Genomic DNA, 23,521 nt, shown 5'->3' with positions numbered 1-23,521 from the left:
GGCCACCTCTCTCACGAGTATCCTGCATAATCTTAAGTTTAACTCGTGGCTTTTTCCCTGCCCACACAAATTTATTGATACCACGCTGCCATTCCTCCAAGTTAGAGTCTTTCTTAAGAATCGGTATCATTTGAAATAAGAATAAAAATTTGGGCAGGACATTCATTTTCACTGCTGCAATCCGTCCCAACAAAGACAATTGCAATTTTTCCCAACTCTCCAGTTCTTTTTGAATTTTCCCCCATAACTTTTCATAATTATTTTTATATAGCTTTGTATTAGAGGGCGACAAAATCACCCCCAAATATTTAACCCTTTTAACAATCTCAAATCCAGTTAATCCTTCTAGGAGAGCCTTCTGCGAAACTGTCATATTTCTAGCCAAAATTTTAGTTTTCTGTATATTTACTTTAAATCCAGAAACCTTCCCATATTGTGTTATTATCTCCATCAGGTCCACAACAGAGTTCTCTGGCTGGGTCACTGTAACAACCAGATCATCTGCAAATGCTCTCAATCTGTAATCCTGATCTCCAACTTGTATCCCCTTAATTTTTTCCGAATTCCGAATCTTAACCAATAATATCTCTAATGTTAATACAAATAACAAGGGCGATAGCGGACACCCTTGCCTTGTGCCCTTCTCAATATTACATACTGTTGTCAAACTATTGTTAACTATAATTCGGGCAGTTTGTTTTTGGTTAAGCAAACCTATTTTCACCAGTGGATGTTTTCAGCCCCAAACTGGAATTAAATGATGTGGAAAGTGGCCAAGACCCAGGGATAGGGCCTTCTCAGTGGGTGCGCCCGCCCTTTGAAACCAGCTGCCAGTGGAGCTTAGGACTGCCCCCCACCTCCGTTCATTCCGCCGGGACCTGAAGACCTGGCTCTTCGAGCTCTCTGGCCCAGGCTGAGAATTTTAATTTTAACTGGGGTTTTATTTGTTCAGGGATGGATATAATTTTTTTTAACTGTTTTTAACTTTTGTATTTTTTGTTTTAATCACCCTGTAAACCGCCCTGAGTCCTTCGGGAAAGGGCGGTATATAAATATAATAAAATAAATTAAATAAATAAATAAAAACAACTGAAAATTGGGGTCATTTGACTGTGGGGCGCTGCAAACAGCTGTCAAGGTGAGCTGATTGCCAAGTGTTCAAAATGTGATCATGTGACTTGGGGGGGCGGGTTTTCCGATTGTTGGAACTTTGGAATTGGGTGGTAAATAGTACTGGGAAGGTCTATCCTAATGCTGAACGGTTGCTAAGCAACCAGTTGTTAAGGAAGGATTACCTGTACAGGTAGTCCTCGACTTACAACAGTTCATTTAGGGACCGTTCAAAGTTACAATGGCGCTGAAAATAAGTGAGCTGTGACCATTTTTCTTACTTATGACCATTCACAGTTCCAAGCTTTGGAGCAACCCCAGGATCACGTGATCAAAATTCAGACCCTTGGCAACTGGTTCACAATTATGACCGTTGCTGGGTCCCAAGGTCATGTGATCCCCTTTTGCCACCTTTTGACAAGCAAAGCCAATGGGGAAGCCAGATTCAGTTAACAACCGGGTTACTAACTTATCAGCTTCAGGGATTCACTTAACAACGGTGGCAAGAAAAGTCATAAAATGGGGTAAAAACTCACTTAAGAAATTGTTCACTCGGCAACATAAACTTCAGGCTCAGCTGTGGTCGTAAGTTGAGGACTACTTGTATAAGGACTAATGGGAACGTTGCAAATTTACAAATGTAAGCTGCCAGTGTCTTAAGTATCAAGTGAAGAGTAACGTAACCTTCTTCCAATAGCAATTAACAACAAAGATAAAAGAAAAAAAAATCTGACTCTGAGGTAATGCTTGTAAAAGCAATAACAGTACCAAAACAATATAAATCACCTACAAAAAGAATGCAGTTAAAGCTCATTAGGATGAGGGGGGAAAAATCGATCCTTTGCACCCATCATGTGCATTTGGATCAAGGTATCTAAGAGTCAATTTGGTTTATTTATTTATTTATTTATTGATGGGATTTATATCCCGCCCTATCTCCCGAAGGACTCAGGGCGGCTAACAACAAAACATATAATAAGTACAGAAATCAAGATAAAAATAAAATTGAGAACATCTGTGCAATAAATTAAAATTGGAGAATTTAAAAAATAAATTAAAAATACTAAATATAAATTAATTAAAATGCCTGTCAGTCTAGGTCAGCCTGGTGGAACAGGAGTGTTTTGAGGCCGCGGCGAAAGGATTGGAGGTTTTGGGCCATCCGAAGCTCAGGGGGGAGCTGATTCCATAGGGCTGGCGCTCCCACAGAGAAGGCCCTCCCCCTGGGGGTCGCCAGCCGACATTGCCTAGCTGACGGTACCCTGAGGAGGCCTTCTCTGTGTGAGCGTACTGGACGATGGGAATTTGTTCCCGGCAGCAGATGGTCCTGCAAGTATCCCAGACCTAAGCCATGTAGGGCTTTAAAGGTAAGTACCAGCACCTTAAATCTCACCCGGAGGGCAACTGGTAGCCAATGCAGCTCACGCAGGAGGGGTGTAATATGGGAGTATCGGGGAGCTCCCATCACAACCCGTGCAGCTGCATTCTGCACCAGCTGAAGCCTCCGGGTGGTCTTCAAAGGCAGCCCCATGTAGAGAGCATTACAGTAATCAATACGGGAGGTAACGAGTGCGTGGGTGACTGTACGTAGGGCATCTCGGTCCAAAAAGGGGCGCAATTGGTATATAAGACGAATCTGTGCAAATGCCCCCCTAGCCACGGCTCCAATATGATCTTCAAAACTGAGTCATGAATCTAGGAGGACGCCCAGATTGCGTGCTCTATCAATGGGAGGTAACATCTCTCCTCCCATTGTTTAGTGATTAAGGCACCAGGTGCCTGTGAGTTCTAGTCCCACCTTGGGCACGAAAGCAGGCTGGGTGAGTTTGGGCCAATTAGTACCTCCTAGCCCAGGGGTAGGCAACCTCAGCTCTTTTATGACTGGTGGACTTCAACTCCCAGAATTCCTGAGTCAGCATAGCTGACTCAGGAATTCTGGGAGTTGAAGTCCACCAGTCATAAAAGAGCCGAGGTTGCCTACCCCTGTCCTAGCCCATGACGTCAGTGACAAACTGGTTAGTCAACTCCTATTGCAACCAAATGGACCAAGCTTGGTTGACCTGAAAAAAAAATGGAGCCTAGCTTGTGGGCCAACTGCTAAGACCAAAAAAACAAAAAAACAAAAAAAGACAAGTGTATTTGGATCTAGAAGATGATGAGAAAGCATAACACAAAACCCACCCAGGAAACAAGGACATTCTCACCGTGTCATGTGTTTCTGCGACAGAGCAATGGCGTACTCGGCCACGACAGTCTTTCCTGCAGAGGTGTGGGCGGCGACAAAGACGGAATCATGTTTCTCCAAGTGGAGAATTGCCTGTTTCTGGAAAACATCGGGCTCAAAAGGCCACTGGAAATGGGAGGGAGGGAGGGAGGGGAAAGTGGGAATTTAGTTTATCGACAGCCAGCTTTCCACTCCAGGCAGCCCAACAGAACTGGTGTCGAAGCCGATTCGGATTCCATCCCTGCCTGCCAATTTTGCTCCCAGCTTGACAACAGAAACGGAAGAGAGGGGGTGCGTGTTTGAAATCCTGGGGGGGGGGCTGAGGAATCAAGCGAGCCAGCTGGGCCCCGTGAAAGTCCCTTCACTTCAAGGACACGTTATGGGAACTCTTTGAAATAGAGTAGAATGGAATAAGCGTTGGAAGGGACCTTGGAGGCCATCTAGTCCAACCCCCTGCTCAGGCAGGAAGCCCTATACCATTTCAGACAAATGGTCGTCCAATTGCTTCTTAAAAACTTCCAGAGTTGGAGCACCCACAACTTCTGGAGGAAAGTTGTTCCACTGATTAATTGTTTGAACTGTCAGGACATTTTCTCCTTAGTTCTAGGTTGCTTCTAGGTTGGATTAGTTTCCATCTGTTGCTTCTTGTCCTGCCTTCAGGTGCTTTGGAGAATAGCTTGACTCCCCCTTCTTTGGGACATCCCCTGAGATATTGGAACACTGCTATCATGTCCCCCCCCTCACCCTTCTCTTCATTAAACTAGACATTCCCAATTCCAGCAACCGTTCCCTATATGTTTTAGCCTCCAATCCTTTGATCATCTTTGTTGCTCTTCTCTGCACTTTTTCTAGAGCCTCAATATCGTTTTTACCTCGTGGCGACCAGAACTGGATGCACTAATCAAGACATGTCAAACTCGCGACGTCACGTGATGTCGCGCAACGTCTCGGGACGATTTTGCCATTGCCAGCAACGGGGTGGTTGCGGCTTCCAGATGACGCGTCCGGCCCACGGGCCGGCAGTTTGACACCCCTGCACTAGTCCAAGTGTGGCCTTACCAAGGAATTATAAAATGGAACTAATACTTCATGTACATCTTGATTCTATCCCTCTGTTAATGCAGCCTTGAACTGTGTTGGCTGTTTTGGCAGGTGCAGCTCACGGCTGGCTCATATTTAAGTGATTGTCATAGGCACAAACTGTTTTCCAAAACAGAAATGGCAGACAATGGACAGTGGGAGTTTTAAAGGGGAAAAGGGGAACTTGACCTATGGAACTCACTGTGGCGACCTTTAGAATTGGCTTTCCTTCATCTGTACCTATATGGATCGATCAGTAAAGTTATAAAAGGTAAAGGTAAAGGTTCCCCTGCACATGCGTGCTAGTTGTTTCCAACTCTAGGGGCCGGTGCTCATCTCCGTTTCAAAGCCGAAGAGCCAGCGCTTGTCCGAGGACATCTCTGTGGTCATGTGGCCGGCATGACTAGACGCCAAAGGAGCATGGAACGCTGTTACCTTCCCACCGTAGTGGTCCCTATTTTTCTACTTGCATTTTTACGTGCTTTCGAACTGCTAGGTTGGCAGAAGCTGGGACAAGTAACAGGCGCTCACTCTGCTACGCGGCACTCGGGATTCGACCCGCCAAACTGCCGACCATCTGATCGACAAGCTCAGCGTCCTAACCCACTGAGCCACCGCGTCTCTTTTATCAGTAAAGTTATACTCTTGGTAAAATTATGTCCCAGGAGGTATTTTTCCCCCCTGCATATGCTAATAGGACAGTTGGCAAATGGTAGTTTACCTTGAAGGCTGGATCAGGAATTAGCTTGTAGAAATCGTCCACAGGGGAGCTTACATCAACCAGGATAGCCCACTGTTCTTTAGGAGGCACTGCAGAAGAGGCAGGCGCAGGCGGAGCCTCTGGGGCTGATTTGGGGACCGATGTCACCTCCTGAGAACAAGGCAGACAGACCAAGGACAGGCAAAAACAGTTAATATGGAATCCTCCCAAGCTGCTTTCTAGAGCGAACACACAGCGTTTCCCAAGCTATGTAGGTTTATAGCAAAGTTCAAAAAATGGAAAAAATTTTAAATGCCTTGTCTTTGCTTCTACCCATCAAACGTTTCCTAGCTCATACAGCTAGCTTGTTTCCGAAGAATTTCAAGACAAACTGGAACCATAATTAGTAATTAGTTATGAGATATGGGCCACAGACTAAAGTCCAGGCAGAATAAAACCGCATAAATAAAATAATCTCCTCACAACTGAGAGGCTGGGCAGAGGAGAAGTAAGAGAAAAGGCACCGTCTCTTCATAACGGCAATGATTTATCTTGATATTTGAAGACAACCGATAAATCTCCAACCACTGGCTGCAATAGTTTTACTTCTGAGCAACGCCTCCTTTCTTGGCCATCCCAGTCCAGAAAAACTAACCGGTCCCAACACCCACGATCCCAGTTTCACTTTTCCCATTTCTCTAGAATAGAATCTCCAAACATGACGACTTTTAAGACTTGTGGACTTCAACTCCCAGAATTCCTCAGCCAGCGTGCCTGGCTGAGGAATTCTGGGAGTTGAAGTCCACCAGTCATAAATGTCCAAGTTTGAAGACCCCTGCTCTAGAGCAGACATGTCAAACCTGTGACGTTACTCAAACTTCCGGTGGCGGCGCGGCGCCGAAGATAGCCGTTTCGGGCTGTCCGCTTCACAGCTGAGTTTTTCCACCTAAAACAGCGCCGATCAGCTGTTTAGGTGGATTTGAAGCCCCCTCCTCGGGAGAAGAGGAGGGGGTGAGGCCCCAGGTAGGGGTTGAGTTCTCCGGGGCCGCCTGAGCTGAAAGCTTGGGCGGCTGAAGGATTGAACTCCCCCGTAGCCTGGGTTGCTCCCAGCTGTTTAGTGTCTCTGCTCCGGGATTTTTGGAGCGGAGCCAGGCGTTTGCGACCACCCCTGCCAGAAGGAAAGACTATGGAATAAAAGGAGCAGGCAGAGCGGTACAGGAGGCTTAGGTGAAGAGGACTTTTATTCTTACTCTTTAGCTTGATGGACTTTATAAATTTAAAGTGAAAGTGCGCAACAAGTGAAAGTGAAGAAAGATGGCGGCTAAATCTTCCTCTAAAGTTCTTCGGAGTGCGGGAACTTCCCCGGTGCAACAGACATCGTTGCAAGCTCTGCTTCCTCCTGCACCTCCTGTGGCACTGACGCTTAAGGATTTACAAGACGCCTTTGCAAGGCAATCCCAGGTAATTTCAGAAATGCTGGATGATAAGGTGGCAAAGTTGGAGGAGAGGATGGAAGAGAAGCTTAACGAGAAGTTTAGTGCAATGAGGGTAGACATCTTGTCTACAGTGGAAAGCGTGGCTGAATGTGTGCAATGTTTGGAAGAAAAAATGGAGGATCTTAGTCAAAAGAATACTATATTAGAAGTAAAGGTACTGGAGAATGAAAATTTAAGGGACAAAATGGACGGAGAATTGAGTCCTGTCCAGTATCATCAGATGCAGTATGCTATAAGAATCAGGGGCTTAAAAGAGAACCCTAAAGAAGACCTAAAGCAGCTGATTTCTGAGGCTTTGGAAGCAGTATTGGGCCAGCCAGCATCTGAAATAGAGGGATGTATGGATAAAGCTTTTCGTGTAAACTCATGGATTGCAAGGCAGAGGAAGCTACCTAGAGATGTGGTGGTCTATTTTACAAAGAGAGCAACTAGAGATGAAGTTATTCAAGCTGCTTATGATACTAAAGTTGTGGTTGCTGAGCAAGAAGTCTTGGTTCTAAAAGAAATTCCTCCAAAGATTTTAAGGAGAAGGAAGGATTTTGCATTCCTCGTACAGGAACTTAAGCAACGTGATATTAAGTTTAGATGGGAGATTCCAGTTGGACTGGTGGTGATGTACGAAGGTAAAAGATATCGTCTGGTTACTGTGATTCAGGCGTGTGATTTTTACAACAATGTTTTAAAAGCAACCCCACTATCACTCCTGGAAGCAGCAAAGGGATCTGGAGAGGGGAAACCTCAAGAGGCTGATGATGGACAGACAGAGGAGAATGGTGCTGGAGAGGATCAAACTACAGCTTCATTGGTGGCTGCTGGAGAGCAGAGGTTGACGCGCGCCGCTGTAAAATGAGCAAGACAAGTACAAGAGCAAGACCAGCAGAAGTTTATGGAATTCTCAAAGCGTACCTATAGTGAAGCTGTGGGAGGAGCGCGGCCCAAAGAAAATATAGGGGCTATTAAAGATGTGCTTCAAAAGCTTCGGGATGCCACGCATGGCGACTAAATTCCTAACCTGGAATGTCAATGGATTAAATTCACCACAGAAGAGAAAGAAAGTTTTTCAATATTTAAAACAATTTAAGATTGATGTTATATGTTTGCAAGAAACGCATATTAGGGTTATGGACCAAAAGTATTTATCGAACTCAAGATTGGGCACGCAATTTGTTGCTTCTGCGATGAATAAGAAAAATGGAGTGGTTGTCTACGTTAAAGGTACTCTAACAGCGGAATTAATTGAAGCAGATACGCAAGGAAGATATGTTATGATAGATTTGTTGTTAGAAGGTAAAAAACGCTTTTAGTTGGACTGTATGCTCCTAATCAACAACAAGCGGATTTTTTTAGTTCACTTCATACAAAGCTCACTCAATTGGATTATAAATCGTTTATTTTTATGGGGGACTGGAATGGTGTATTGGATGTACAGATGGACAAGGCGGGTTCTTTTAAGCGTGCTCCGAGTCATGCCAGATTGCCTAAATCTTTTTTTGAAATGAAGGACGACTTGGAATTGAGAGATATCTGGCGTGACATACACCTATGTGAAAAGGATTATACTTTTTTTTCTGACAGACATCAATCTTTTTCTAGGATTGATTTTATTTTGTTGACTAATGTTTTTTTTCTAGGATTAAGAAGGTAAAGATTTGTGCAAGGACTATTTCGGATCACAGTCCAGTTTGGTTAGAGATCAATAAGGACAATAGGGATAGGCGCTCGTGGCGCGTAAATGAGAATTTGTTTAGAAATCAGAAAAATGTGGAAGAATGCAAGCAGCGGATGAAGGATTTTTTTGAAATTAATATGAATAAGGATACTTCTATGGACATGGTTTGGGATGCTAGCAAGGCCTACATGAGAGGGGTGTTGATATATATGAATAATAAATACAGACGTACTTTGGAAGCCAGAAGGAAAGAACTGGAGAATGAAATTAGGGAAAAAGAAAAGGTCTTAATTTCGAATCCATCGGATGTAAAGCCTAAGGAAGTTATTAAGCTATTAAGAGGACAATTCGATAAATTGATGGCTGATCAAGTGGCAACCAACTTGCGGTTTGCTAGGCATAATACCTTTTGCAATGCTAATAAGCCAGGTAGATGGCTAGCTTATAGACTAAGGAAAAAGCAAAGGGCTTCTAATATAGATAAAATTGAACATAAGGGAAAGGTTGTGTTTCAACAGGATCTTATTAAGGAAGCCTTTGTGGATTTTTATTCTAAATTATATGCTAAGGAAAAGATTAATGAAAAAGACATTGATGTATATTTGGAGAATGCTAGCATCCCGGTTCTTACGCAAGTACAAAAAGAGGAGATTAACCAGTTGATAACAGAAGAAGAAATTCTTATAGCAATTAAGGAATTGAAGTTGGACAAAGCGCCAGGTACGGATGGTTTGACTGCGGTTTACTATAAAAATTTACAAATGGAGTTGATAAAGCCGTTAAAGGAACTGTTTCAGTCAATTCAGAGAGGGGGAAAGGTGCCTCCGTCTTGGAGAACTGCTTTTATCTCTTTGATTCCGAAGGAAGATCAAGATGCTACTCAAGTTAAAAATTATAGACCGATATCACTTCTAAATACAGATTATAAAATATTTGCTAAGGTGTTGGCTAACAGATTGATGAGGGTTCTGCAACAGGTGATTCATGGGGATCAAACTGGGTTTATTAGTGGTAGGCAAATGAAAAATAATGTGAGGCATATAGTTGATGTGTTAGAGTTTTTGGAAAGGAAGAACCAGATCCCTGCGTCGCTAATTTTCTTAGATGCTGAAAAAGCTTTTGATCAATTGAATTGGCAATTTTTGATGAAAGTTTTAGATAAAATGAATTTTGGGGATAAATTTTTGCAACCAATTAGGGCATTATATCAAAAACAAACGGCCCGAATAATAGTTAACAATAGTTTGACTGAAGCATGTAATATTGAGAAGGGCACAAGACAAGGGTGTCCGTTATCACCTTTATTATTTGGTTTAACATTGGAGATATTATTGATAAAAATTCGGAACTCCGGAAAAATTAAGGGTATTCAAATTAGAGATCAGGATTATAGATTGAGGGCGTTCGCAGACGATCTGGTTGTTACAGTGACCCAGCCAGAAAATTCTGTTGTGGACCTGATGGAGATAATAAGGCAATATGGGAGGGTTTCTGGATTTAAAGTTAATGCACAAAAAACTAAAATTCTGGCCAAAAATATGACAGTATCGCAAAAGGCTCTTTTAGAAGGATTAACTGGATTTGAGATTGCTAAAAGGGTCAAATATTTGGGGGTGTTTTTGTCACCCTCTAATACAAAGTTATATAAAAATAACTATGAAAAACTATGGGGTAAAATTCAAAAAGAAATGGAGAGTTGGGAAAAATTGCAATTGTCTTTGTTGGGAAGAATCGCAGCAGTGAAAATGAATGTCCTGCCTAAATTTTTATTCTTATTTCAAATGATACCGGTTCTTAAGAAAGATTCTAATTTGGAAGAATGGCAACGGGGTATCAATAAATTTGTTTGGGCAGGGAAAAGGCCACGAGTTAAACTTAAGATTATGCAGGATACTCGTGAAAGAGGTGGTCTTAAAATGCCCAATCTTAAATTATATTATGAAGCTGCTGCGTTAGCAGGGATAAGTGATTGGATTAATTTGACACAAGAGAGATTATTAAATCTTGAGGGCCACGACTTGTTATTTGGCTGGCATGCGTATTTGTTGTATGATAAGAAGGTAGATAATGTGTTTAAAATGCATATTTTAAGACAGGCATTGTTGAGAGTTTGGAAAAAGTATAGATACAAGTTAGACTGCAAGATACCATTGTGGGCTATTCCAAAACACGCAATAGAAAACATAAATGTTGGCTTCAAACATGATGTGACTACGTATAAGGAGATCTTAAGCTTGGAAAGGAACGTCTGGTGTTTGAAGCCGTACAATCTCTTGCGAGATGAGAAGATCCTTCAAACTTGGTTTCAATATACTCAATTACGGGCCAGGTGGAAAGAAGATCAGAAAACTGGTTTTGCAATGACTGATGAAAACTTGATAAAGAAAATTAGAAATCAGGGTCCAGCACATATCAAACGGATATATCTTGCATTGATAGAAATTGATTCAGAAACAGAACTGGTTAAAGACTGTATGATAAAATGGGCCCAGAACATCCAAGAAGTTATTACAATGGATACGTGGGAAAAGATCTGGGTGAGGAACGTAAAATTTACACAAGCTCAAAACTTAAGAGAGAACTTTTATAAAATGTTTTATAGATGGCATTTAGATCCTAAAAAGCTTGCAAGTATGTATCCGAATTATCAGCCAAAATGCTGGAGGTGTGGTGGTGAAGATGCAACATATTTTCACATATGGTGGACTTGTAAAAAGGTCAAGGCTTTTTGGATAAAGATTTGGTGGAATATGCAGAAGATCTTCAAGCAAAAGATAAAGTTTTGTCCGCAATTTTTTTTGTTGGGTATAATTACAGGTGCTACTGTTGTGGACACCAAGCTGATGTTAAATTTAGTTACAGCAGCAAGACTTTTAATAGGTCAGTATTGGAAGAAGGAGGAGCTGCCGACTATAGAAGAATGGACTTTAAAGGTTTCTGACCTGGCAGAAATGGCAAAGATTTCGGCTTATTTGAAAGATCATTCGCAAGAACGTTATATTATGGAATGGGAAAAATGGATTGAATATATTCAGAAGAAATATGGGACTAAAAAGTTTCACTTAGCATTTGAATAAGTCTTCCTTTCTCTTTTTCTTTTTTCTTTCTTTTTATATGTAATATTAATATTGCTTGTAGTTATTTTATACGAGCTAGAGAGTGATAGATTTAAGAATTTATTGTTGGTAGCATATGGATGTTTATGATTGTTCTTTGTTTTTATACCCTGTACTTAGCTCTGGGAAGTCGGGGGGGGGGGGAGGGGGGAAAGGGGGGGAGGGGTAGGGAGGGATAGGGTGGGGAGGGGGAGGGGGGATTGTTAAAGTTAAAATGTATTTTAAAACTTTTCAATAAAAAAAAACCTGTGACGTTACGCAACGTATCGGGACGGTTTTGCCATTGCCGGCAAATGGGGTGCGTGGGGCTTCCGCACGACGCGTCTGGCCCGCAGGTCGGCAATTTGACACCCCTGCTCTAGAGCTTTCCAGATCTTGCTGGAGCAAAGCTGGAGGATGCTGGGAGCTGCAGGTCACCTATATCTGAGCCCCAGTTTCTCTATTCTGTAGCTTGATATAACCTACCTTTGTTTCCTGCTTGCTTCTGAAATTGGGCTCCTACTTCTCGTATCACCATGCACACACCAGGACAAGCCTGAATGCAGATACAGCCTTACCTTAAGCACCAGTTCCTCCAAACTGTTCACTCTGTGCAGTGGTGCTGGTTCTGCTGGAGGGATCTCTTCTTCCTTTGCTCCCTTATTCTTCCCTTTCTTCCTCCTCTTCTCCACTTCCTCTGTCTTCTCTTTGCCTTCTTCATCGCTGGAGGCCTCCAGCTCAAAGGTGTCCAGTGCACCCAGCAAATTGGTCAAGTTCAGCAATCCTGGGGAGGCCATGATCTCTGAAGAAGCAAAAGGAACAAAATCTGAACCCTTTTTTAAAAAAAAAATCTAGGAGGGGAAACTTCTTTAGGTAGGTAAAAGGTAAAGGTTCCCCGGCACGTGCGTGCTAGTCGTTTCCGACTCTAGGGGCCGGTGCTCATCTCCGTTTCAAAGCCAAAGAGCCAGCGCTTGTCCAAGGACGTCTCCGTGGTCATGTGGCCAGCATGACTAGACGCCAAAGGCTCACGGAACACTGTTACCTTCCCACCATAGTGGTCCCTATTTTTCTACTTGCATATTTTTTTTACGTGCTTTCGAACTGCTAGGTTGGCAGAAGCTGGGACGTGTAACAGGCGCTCACTCTGCTACGCGGCACTCGGGATTCGACCCGCCAAACTGCCGACCTTCTGATCGACAAGCTCAGCGTCCTAACCCACTGAGCCACCGCGTCCCTTTAGGTAGGACCTACTTATAAATTCCAAGTTGCTTTTGCCCTGATGTATGCTATATGAGCTAAATGTATTTTTCCAGCTAAAAGGTCCCTAATACTTTTGGGTTGGTCACACTTGTAATAATACTGGGGGGGGGGAAATGTTATGAATATGACATTCTGATGTGATCAGAAGCACTCTGTGCTTGAAACCGATCCAATGGTGAAATGAAGATCAAGTCAAAAAGTATCAAGAACACTTCTGGCAAAAAAAATAATCTTTCAGCTTTGAGATGGTTTGCCCTCTCTTTGTTGTAGCACTCATCATTTTCATTTTACCACTGACACTTTGATTTTGCCATACCTTGTTTGGTGAATTCCACCCCTTTCTTCCATCCAGGTGGCACTGTCAGCAAATCTGAGGGGCCAAGAGAGAAACATGAAGCAGCTGCCAAGAAGACACCATGTCTTCAACATCAAACTTGCAGTCAATGATCGTCTAGTTTATTAATGGATCTAAGCCAGTGTTTCCCAAACTTCACGGTTGGCAGATGTGTAAACTTCAAATCCCAGAATTCCACAGCCAGCATAGCTAATGTTGGAATTCTAGGAACAATAGCACTAATGATGTTACCTAGTTTGGGTAATGAAACATCTGCAAGAAAACATCCAAGCTCAGAGAGCACCAAGGATGCCACAGTTTAACCCTGAGCTACAAATATTCTATCAGTATTCTGGGAACTGTAGTCCATATACCTGAAGGTTGGGGAACACTGATCTAAACCATTCCAGGAATCTTTCAGATGGATTACAATGCTATCAATAAAACTACCATGAAACGCGCTTTATTCTTTCACACATTAGTTTTACCAGTGTGATTTGAAGGGCTATCAAAAAAGAGTCTCTAGCCAATTATTTCAGTTTTATTTCCATCTGAGTCTTGCCCATATCATTCTTTGTCAATAAAATCATAAAGTATGCAGGTAACAGAGAACGCAAATAAATCCCATGGCACAGCTCTTCTGTGCCAGACCCCAGAGTACCGGAGTACCTTAGGGAGTACCGGAGTACCTTAGGGAACATCTGCTGCCGGCATCAAGCTCCCTGCGCCCTGTGCGTTCCCACAGAGAGGGCCCCCTCAGGGTGCCACCGATCAGAGAATGTCGATTGGTGGCGCCCAGGGGGAGATCCTTCTCTGTGGGCGCTCCGGAGCTGTGGAATCAGTTGCCGGTAGAGCTCCGGATGGCGCCCGATCTTCGCTCCTTTCGTCGCGATCTCAAGACGTTTTTGTTTGTACATGCCGGCCTAGCCTGATGGGGATTGGTGGGGTTTTTATTTTTTTGTATTCTTAATTTTATTTTTGGGGTTTTATTATTGTATTAATTGTTTTAACTTGGGCAATTATTTAATCTCTTTTTAATGTTTGTACTTTGTATTTGACTTTTGCCCTGTGAACCGCCCTGAGTCCTCAGGGAGAAGGGCGGTATATAAATATTATTAAATTAAATTAAATTAAATTTTCCTATCGTCCCTGTCTCTGAGTACCGTAAATAGAATAAACAACATTTTTTGAATCTTGTCAAACAGAGGGCAGAAGGCATTTAAAAAGGGAAGTCAGGATTTAAACAAAGGCATATTAATAGAGCCGTCGGCTGGAATACGCTTCCATTACCTTTCTCAAAATCAATGTCCTCTTCCATCTCTTCTTGAGCCTGAATCAGTTCTAAGCTAGGCTCATCTATCCCACCTGGGGAGATTGTGTTACAAGAGAAGATTATTAGAGATTAGTGATCAGGAGATTTAGTTACCCAAAGGGCAAAATTCTGCAAAAGGAAGATGCACATTCTATAACCAAATCAGACACACAGGGGAAGAACAGAAAAGCCCATTAATTGTGAAAGCAATATAAAAATAAGTGATCGACAAGAGGGGTCCCCAACCCCAGGGCCGCACTCATTATCAGGACACGGCCTATTCAGAACCGGGCCGCACAAGCGGCGGCAGGCTGGTCTGCACGCAGCTTGACTTGCCTGAGCTGGTGCATTTGCACATGCACGCACAGCTCGACTTGTGCGAGTCAAGCTGTGTGTGAACGCGTGGCCCGGTTCCCCTCTCTTCCCCCCCCGCCCCGACGGGCCGCTAAGCCACAAAAGTTCAGGGCTGCTGATCTACAACCCATAAAAAGCTTCCGGAGGCCAACGCTGGATGAAACACTCTTCTTTGATCTGAAATTTGTTCCCGCTTGTGGCTCTGCATTCGAAGTTATAAACTGGTGACTCGGTTAACAGAAACGGGAGACCCACACCTGGCCAGAAGGGGTAGTTGGTGGCACTGCCTCGCAGAGACTCAGATGGAGGACCAGGTGCTCGCTGGAAGGAAAGAGAATTCTTGGCTGATAATCCCATGTTGTCCACAAGTGCCTAGAATTGAAGTCAAAAGAGGGAGAGTTTGACCTCTCTTTTTACACAGGCACACAGAGAGAACACTACTCTCTTCTGATAGCCGGCATCAGGGCTTTTTTTCTCATTGAACGCTCAGAACCGAGTTCCGGCACCTTTTTTGGATGGAACCTTGTAGGGTAGGCAAGGCGGGTTGTATGACATGTGTGAGTTCTAGCACCTTTTTCTTTTACAAAAAAAGCACTGGCCGGCATTATTGTGAAGTAACTAATATAGGTATTTGATAGATATGCCCGGACTATAAGTTAGTGGCCTGGGATCTTGGGTGCTATACAGATAGTCCTTGACTTACCAATGGTTGCTTAGCAACTGTAGGAAGTTATGATGGACCTCCCTGTTATAGTCCCCCCCCACCTGCAGTCGGGTGAGATTCAAGGTGCTGGTGATGACCTATAAAGCCCGAAATGGCTTGGGTCCGGGATATCTGAGGGAACACCTGCTGCCGGCATCAAGCTCCCTTCGTCCTGTGTGCTCCCACGGGGAGGGTCTTCTCAGGGTGCCGGCGGTGAAAGATTGCCGGCGGACAATACCCAGGGGGAGGGCCTTCTCTGTGGGTGCACCGGCCCTTTGGAACCAGCTGCCTGCAGAGCTTAGGACTGCCCCTGACCTCTGCTCATTCCGCCGGGACCTGAAGACCTGGCTCTTCGAGCTTTCTGGCCTGGACTGAGAGTATTAACCAGGGTTTTAATTGTATTTTAATTGTAATTGGGGTTTTTAGTTCAAGGTTAGTGTAATCATTTTAATTGTTTTTAATTTTTGTAATTTGTTGTATTGTTTTTAAAAAAACCTTGTGAACCGCCCTGAGTCCTACGGGAGAAGGGCGGTATATAAGTCTAATAAAATAAAATAAAATAAAATAAAATAAAATAAAATAAAATAAAATAAAATAAAATAAAATAAAATAAAATAAAATAAAATAATAAAATAAAATAAAATAAAATAAAATAAAATAAAATAAAATAAAATAAATGTGACTGCATTTCAAGCACTTGACAACTGACCCGCATTCATGGCCGTTTCCAATATCCAGTGGACACACGACAGCATTTTTGCTAAAAACTGGCAACTTCGGGTTTTTGGCAAAACTGGCCCATACTGACTCATCGGTTAGTAACACGGTTAAGGGAAATCTGGCTCCCCCGTTCACTCTGCTTGTCAGAAGGTCGCAAAAGGGAATCCTGGTACGGCAGCCAGACTTTTAGTAGGGCAATACTGGAAGAAGGAAGAACTGCCGACTATAGAAGAATGGATTCTAAAAGTTTCCAACCTGGCGGAAATGGCAACGATCTCGGCGTATTTGAAAGACCATTCGCAACAGCGATATATTGTGGAGTGGAAAAAATGGATTGATTACATCCAGAATAAATATGGGACTAAAACGTTTCATTTAGCATTTGAATAAGTATCGATGTGACATTTATATTGCTTGTAGTCATTTTATAAGAGCTAAAGTGCGATAGACCTAATAGCTTATTGTTGCTTGCATATGGTAGATTATGATTGTTTTTACTTTTATACCTTGTATTTAGCTCTGGGAAGTCAGGGAGGGGGGAAGGAGAGGGAGGGAGGTGTTGGGGTGGGTTGGGAAGAGGGGAGGGGGTTGGGAGGGGTTTGTTTTGTTAAAGATAAAATGTACTGAAAAACTTTTCAATTAAAAAAAAAGGGAATCCTGGGACATTGCAACTGTCATGCATATGAGCCATGCCAGGAAACTGCGCATCCAGTGTCCAAACGGAGTCAGAAACGCTGACACGAAACAGTTTTATATAAATATGTCTACAGCAAATAAGAGAGGCCAACAGGAGCATGCTCGGGCAAATCAACGCAGCAGGAACTCATTACTCAAAGGGTTATTTGGGGCTGCAGGAGAAGAAAGCATCTCTCACCTCTTTAAAACCCATCAGCTCCCCAGTGGTGGGATTGCGCTGGGCCCGGAGAGTGGAGTGTACAGGCGTGACCTCTAGTGCGAAGAGTGACTGGATGTCTCTCTCTCGGGGCCAGAACCTGTCTCAGGATAAGAGGTGGAGTTAAACTATTTTGACTTCATGACCCTCCTTCTGCTACAGATGATCCCATTACTCACCTTACCCAGAGCTGAATGGAATGGAATGGAGTGGAGTGGAGTGGAGTAGGAGTAGGAGTAAGAGTAGAGTGGAGTGGAATGCAACAGAATAAAATGGAATGGAACGGAATAAAGTGGAATTGAAAATCGAATAGAAGACAGAATAAAAGAGAATAGAATAGAATGGATAATAGAAGTGAAAATAGAACAGAAGATAGAATAGAATAGAATAGAATAGAATAGAATAGAATAGAATAGAATAGAATAGAATGGAATGGAATGGAATGGAATGGAATGGAATGGAATGGAATGGAATGGAATGGAATAGAACAGAATGTAATGAAATGGAATGGATTTGAAAATAGAATTGAAAATAGAACAGAAGATAGAATCAAATAGAATAGAATATAACAGAATACAATAAAATGGAATGGATTTGAAAATAGAATTGAAAATAGAACAGAAGATAATAGAATAGAATAGAACAGAATAGAACAGAACAGAGTAGAAGATATAAAATAAAATAGAACAGAATAGAATGAAATGGAATGGAATTGAAAATAGAATAGATAGAAGATAGAATAGAGAATAGAACAGAACAGAATGAAATGGATTTGAAAATAGAAGATAGAATAGAGAATAGAGGATAAAAGATGAATAGAATAGAATAGAATAGAATAGAATAGAATAGAATAGAATAGAATAGAATAGAAGATATAAAACAGAATACAACAGAACAGAATAGAATGAAATGGAACAGAATAAAAAAATAGAAGATGATAGATTAGAATAGAATAGAATGGAATAGAATAGAAAATAGAACAGAATAGAATGAAATGGAATAGAAAGAAAAGACGATAAAAGATAGAAAATATAAAATAATAGAATAGAATGGAATAGAAAATAGAATAGATTTATAGTCACTTTAAGTGTACATTAATCAGCATACATTAAAATGAGATTTTGATGCATACAGCTCTCAAAGGGTAACCACCTCCAATATACACTGCATAAACATGACAAAAAAATAATTATGCATATGCCTACATACACAAACATATATGACCCAGAGAAACAACACAGTCTGGTTCAGATGTGTACATATACATGCCGAGAAAAACAAATCTTGCGAGTTTACCAGACGGATGGCATAGGGAAAAAAGCTGTTACAGAATCTGGTAGTCCTGCTAGAAATACATTGAAACCTCCTCCCAGAGGGAAGCAACAGAAACACACCCATGAAGTGTGTGTGTGGGGATGTGTGTGTGTCTCCAACAATGCTTTTTCTCACTCCTTTCGCATCTTGCAAGCAACCACGCCAGCTACCAGGGACTCACCTGTGAGACCTTTCAAAGTCATGGATGGGAAGCCATTCCGGGCTGTTGAGATAATGCTGCTCCAATTCCGAGGACAGATCCTCAGCGTACGGGGGCAGCCCATGTGGCAACTGAGAAGGTAGGCAAAAATGAGGGAAGATGTATCATTTCTTATTAACACCATCCGCAAATCGTATTTACTACAGCTCAGAAACTAAGCAGAAACTAAGAAGTCTTCAGTAAGAGACTACCAGAGATTTCCAGAGCTATAGGTTTCACTGGGAAGCTGAAAAATATTCGGGGGGGGGGGGGGGGAAACAGGGGCTGTACTTCTGTACTGTTGCCAAAGAAACATCATTAGATTTGTTAGAATAACAACTTAATCTCTAGGGACTCAAGTTAGCACAGGCTGCACACTTTCCTCCTAAGTCTTCCCACATCCACCATTTGAGATAGCAAATGTGGTGGAGAATGACTGATCCCAACCTTCCAGAGAGTCTCCATGGTTCAGGGTGGACTAGAACTGAGAATTTGTATTTTTAGAGTGTTTTGTTCTTATTTTATATATGTTTTTGTACTGTTTTATTCTTTTTGAATAAAAGGGACGCGGTGGCTCAGTGGTTTAGGACGCTGAGCTTGTCGATCAGAAGGTCGGCAGTTTGGCGGGTCGAATCCCGAGTGCCGCGTAACAGAGTGAGCGCCTGTTACTCGTCCCAGCTTCTGCCAACCTAGCAGTTCGAAAGCACGTAAAAATGCAAGTAGAAAAATAGGGACCACTGCGGTGGGAAGGTAACAGTGTTACGTGTGCCTTTGGCGTCTAGTCATGCCGGCCACATGACCACAGAGACATCCTCAGACAAGCGCTGGCTCTTCGGCTTTGAAACGGAGATGAGCCCCTAGAGTTGGAAACGACTAGCACGCATGTGCGGGGGAACCTTTAACTTTACCTTATTCTTTTTGACATTGTAAGCTGCCCAGGGTTATCTTATGGGTGACATGGGTGTGTGAATAAATTCAATAAATTTAATAAAGTTAATTGGGGTTTCCCCATTCATAACCCAGCACTTTTTCCATTACAGGTGGTCCTCGACTTGTGGCCACAACTGAGCCTAATATTTCTGTTGCTCAGCAAGACATTTGTTAAGTGAATTGTGCCCCATTTTACAACTTTTCTTTCCACAGTTGTTAAGGGAATCACTGCAGTTGTTAAGTGAATGACATGCATGTTAAGCAAATCTGGCTTCCTTATTGATTTTGCTGGTCAGAAACTCGCAAAAAGGTGATCACACGACCCCGAGACCCTGCAACCATCATAAATATGAATCCGTTGCCAAGCGTCTGAATTTTGATCATGTGACCATGGGGATGCTTTGCAAAGGTGGAAAATGGTCCTAAGTCACTTTTTGCAGTGCCGTTGTAACTTTCAACAGTCGTTAAATGAACTGCTGTAAGGCGAAGTGTTGTTTAAAATATAAAGTATCGCAGCCTTTTTCTTTCTTCTTTGTGTGATAACACAGGAGCATAAACATCTGACAGCGGTTTGTTAAAAGAATTGTGGTTTAATATACAATATGAAACAACAACATTCAAGGAGCATACAGAATACAAGGTAGTGAGTTACATTCAAAGGGTTCAAGTGAGATAAAGGTTCCAATTGCCATTCTCCTCAGGCACAGTCTCTTAAAGAGATACTACCCCAAAATACTCTGCTGACTCATTCTCTATATATCATTTCCACCGGTCAGCTACTAAATTATAATTACCTTGACACGAGGACTGTCTATACCAGGGGCTTTTCAACCTTTTCACCCATTGTACCACTTTTAGGATATGGCAACATCTGAGTACCACCAGTCGCCTAGCAAGGTGTCAAAAACTTGATGACAAAAAAAAAGGGAAAAAAGTGATAAAGTGCAGGTAGTCCTCGACTTACAACAGTTCGCTTAGTGACTGTTTGAAGTTACAATGGCACTGAAAAAAGTGCCCCTGAAGCCACAGCCGAGCAAGAAACCTGCCTGCCCGGTCGGCCAGCAGCGCTCTTCCTCCTGTCCGAGGTTTTCATTGTTGTGAGCATTTCTGTTGAGGATTGGCAGCGGGGGTGGGTGTTTGGTTTTTATTTCCCCCCCCCTCTGCTGGGTGGTTGCAGCAGGTTTTGGTCACTTCACATGACCCTGGGACACTGTGACCATCATAAATATGAAGCAGTTGCCAAGCATCTGAATGTAAATCACAAGACCCTGGAGATGCTGCAGCATTCCAGCTGATCGGCACTTCTTCTGGGCTTAGCAGAAGCACCAGGATCAGCACCAAGCTCCAGCTGGAGCCTGGCACTGATCCTGGCGCTTCCATTGAGCCCTGACAGCCCTGAAGAAGCGCCGATCAGCTGGAAAGCGGCACTGATCCTGGCGCTTCCGCTGAGCCCTGACAGCCCTGCAGCTCCAGCCATCTCCCGCTCAGGCTTGTGCGGTGCTGCCACCGGTTCAGCTCATTCCCCTCCCCCGCTACCACTTCTCTAGGATGGTCGCGTACCACCTGCCAGGTGCCAATGTACCACAGGTGGTACCCGTAACACTGGTTGAAAAGCCCTGGTCTATACTTCACACTGGCTGTCGGCATAGAGAAAGGGACTGGCCCCAAATCCCACAGAGAGCTTCTGTGGCTGATGGAGGACGAGAACAGGAGTCTCTCCAAGCTTAACTCAAAGTCTTTTTATCTGGCTAAAAAAAGATTATTATTTTAGGTTGCCTACGGATTACCAATTGCAGTGGCTGACTTTGCACAACCTCCTAAGTCAAAATCCAAATGAGCCACATTGTGGTTTTGCCTCTCCTTTCAGGACAGGAAGGGTTACTGGACTCACTGTGGTCAGTGGAAATCCTTCTTTGGTGGGTTCCTCTTGGGTGATGAGCTCAAAACGACCAGCACATCCAACCTCCAAAATGGAGAGAGGCAACTCTAAAGGTCCTCGGGGAGGGAGGACTCAAAGAAGACAATGAAGCAAAGATAGGTTAAGACAATCTATCGTTACCCTTCAGTCAGAACTCTGCACCCGTTGCTTTAAAATAATACACTCTGAGACTACTGTGTGAGACAACAGGTGAGGATCAACATTTGCAAAATGGCAATATCTGTGAAGGAAGGGGTTAAGGCCATGATCATGCTGATTTTTATGCCTCCTCTCCCTATGGATACTCCTGATTATGGAACTGGAACAGACAATTTAAATGACTGAACCCAATTTTTACTCAGGACAAGAATTCACAACTGAACCATTGTCAAGATCTCCTATAACCAAGAAAACACAGCACAGCACAAAACGTTGTGGGCTGTCCCCTGACACTGCTGAATGACCTCGCCAGGGCCCGCTGCCTTGGAAGAGTGAAGAAAATTCTCAGGGACGCCTCACACCCTGGTCGGTTCCTCTTCACTCTCCTACCATCGAGTAGGAGATACAGGAGTATAGCCAGCCGCACCAACAGGCTGAAGAACAGCTTCTATCCGTGGGCTGTCAGGCTCCTGAACCAGAAATAACTCTGTGTATGATTGACTTACGAGGCTGGTGTGTTGTGCAATTAGCTCACATGGTGTAACAAGATGGTGGGTTTGTTGTCACTGTGAGTTGTGGAGGGGGGGCACGAAGGGAGGCTCAGCCAATCTCACTGTTATACAAGTACTTTGTGTTGTGACTCAGGGCCAGCCTGTGGGTCCGACAGCCGGCTCCGACGTATCGGAGGACTCAGATGAGGGGGAGGAGGGAGACGAACCGGCTGATGATGGTTTGGAGGCTTTGCAGAGTCCTCAGCCGGGGACCTCTTCTCAGCTGCGTGAGCCCGAGAGTGCGGAGGATGATGACCCACAGCTGGCCCTGTTCAAGGACGCCCTACGCAGGAGGCAGTCGAGCAGGAACAAACAAAGAAAGGCTATGGGACTCCTCGGGAGGAGGCACAGGGAGACCACGCCCTGAGCTCTCTATAAAAGGAGTGTTTGGGGAGGGGCTGGTTACTGAAAGCAACTTTTCCGCTTGAGAAGACAAGCTCTAGTGTTTTTGTTAACTGCGTAATTAAATCTTGGCAGTAGCCTTTTAGCCTTGGACGCTCTCCAGTCTCTTCTTTCTGATAAGGGGTTTGTTAGAAGAGGGCTGGTTCAGAACACTTTGATAATAAAGGTTCATTCATTCACACATGGTCTATCAAAAAAAAAAAAATCTCGATTCCATCTTAAATGTAAGAGATCACCCAGCTGCTCTCCCAAGATTTCTTGTTTCTCCACCTATACAACTCTCTGAATTTTGCTTCACTTCATGTGCCCTCAGAAGTACATGGCCTTGGAAGAAATTTGATGTTTAATTTTGACTCATGCTGAAGCTCTTCAAAAAAAAAAAAAGGAAAAAAAGATGCGTATATACCAGCATAACTACAAGAACTGAAACATCCAAAAGATTTTTTAAAAAAAATCGTAACACATTCCTAGCTGAAATAAACCATCTCTCCCACACAGAAGCCCCTATCTTTACAGGACTCAGTGGGGAATTCAACTGTGAGAGAAGGACAAGTCCTTTGGTAAATTAAAACAGGTTTTTCAAAGTTTTTCGGGCCATGAATCTGTAAAAAAAATAAATAAATCAATCCTGGAACTTCTACTTAAGAAGCAAAGCTCTACTGGCCAAAAGTCGGTTGTGTTGGAGTTAACTCTTTCCCCATCCCCAGTTTCTATTGGAACTTTATGAACATTTCACGGAACCCTAGGGTTTGGCGGAATACAGTCTGAACCGCCTGATTTAAACATATTGATTACAATATGAGATTCAAGGTGCTGGTGATGACCTATAAAGCCCTAAATGGCTTGGGTCCGGATTATCTGAGGGAGCATCTGCTGCCGGCATCCACTTCCCATCGTCCTGTGCGCTCCCACAGGGAGGGCCTTCTTAGGGTACCACCGGTGAAAGATTGCCAGCGGGTGACTCCCAGAGAGAGGGCCGCCTCTGTGGGTGCCTTCTCTGCCCTTTGGAACCAACTTCCGATGGAACTTAGGACCGCCTCCGACCTCCACTCATTCCGCCGGGACCTGAAAACTTGGCTCTTTGAGCTGTCGGGCCTAG

General features: G+C 43.3%; 1 protein-coding gene across 2 annotated transcripts in view; it reads right to left on the bottom strand.

Annotated features, from left to right (window-relative positions):
• SKIC2 (SKI2 subunit of superkiller complex) overlaps nucleotides 1-23,521 on the bottom strand; it is a 63,870-nt gene that overhangs the window by 38,347 nt on the left and 2,002 nt on the right. For both annotated transcript variants that reach the window (XM_083352622.1, XM_083352621.1), the window contains exons 2-10: nucleotides 21,284-21,402; nucleotides 18,445-18,554; nucleotides 16,932-17,049; nucleotides 14,892-15,006; nucleotides 14,259-14,333; nucleotides 12,951-13,004; nucleotides 11,953-12,176; nucleotides 5,136-5,285; nucleotides 3,315-3,460 (exon numbers count right to left, since the gene is read on the bottom strand). In XM_083352622.1, the coding sequence (XP_083208748.1) occupies nucleotides 3,315-3,460; nucleotides 5,136-5,285; nucleotides 11,953-12,176; nucleotides 12,951-13,004; nucleotides 14,259-14,333; nucleotides 14,892-15,006; nucleotides 16,932-17,049; nucleotides 18,445-18,554; nucleotides 21,284-21,402 (1,111 nt within the window). The remainder of the gene's footprint in view (nucleotides 1-3,314; nucleotides 3,461-5,135; nucleotides 5,286-11,952; nucleotides 12,177-12,950; nucleotides 13,005-14,258; nucleotides 14,334-14,891; nucleotides 15,007-16,931; nucleotides 17,050-18,444; nucleotides 18,555-21,283; nucleotides 21,403-23,521) is intronic.

Source organism: Vipera ursinii, assembly GCF_947247035.1.
Source record: "Vipera ursinii genome assembly, chromosome: 2".
Taxonomy (NCBI): domain Eukaryota; kingdom Metazoa; phylum Chordata; class Lepidosauria; order Squamata; family Viperidae; genus Vipera; species Vipera ursinii.
The sequence above is the reverse complement of the archived record's forward strand: the minus strand, read 5'-3'. Positions and strand labels throughout refer to the sequence as shown.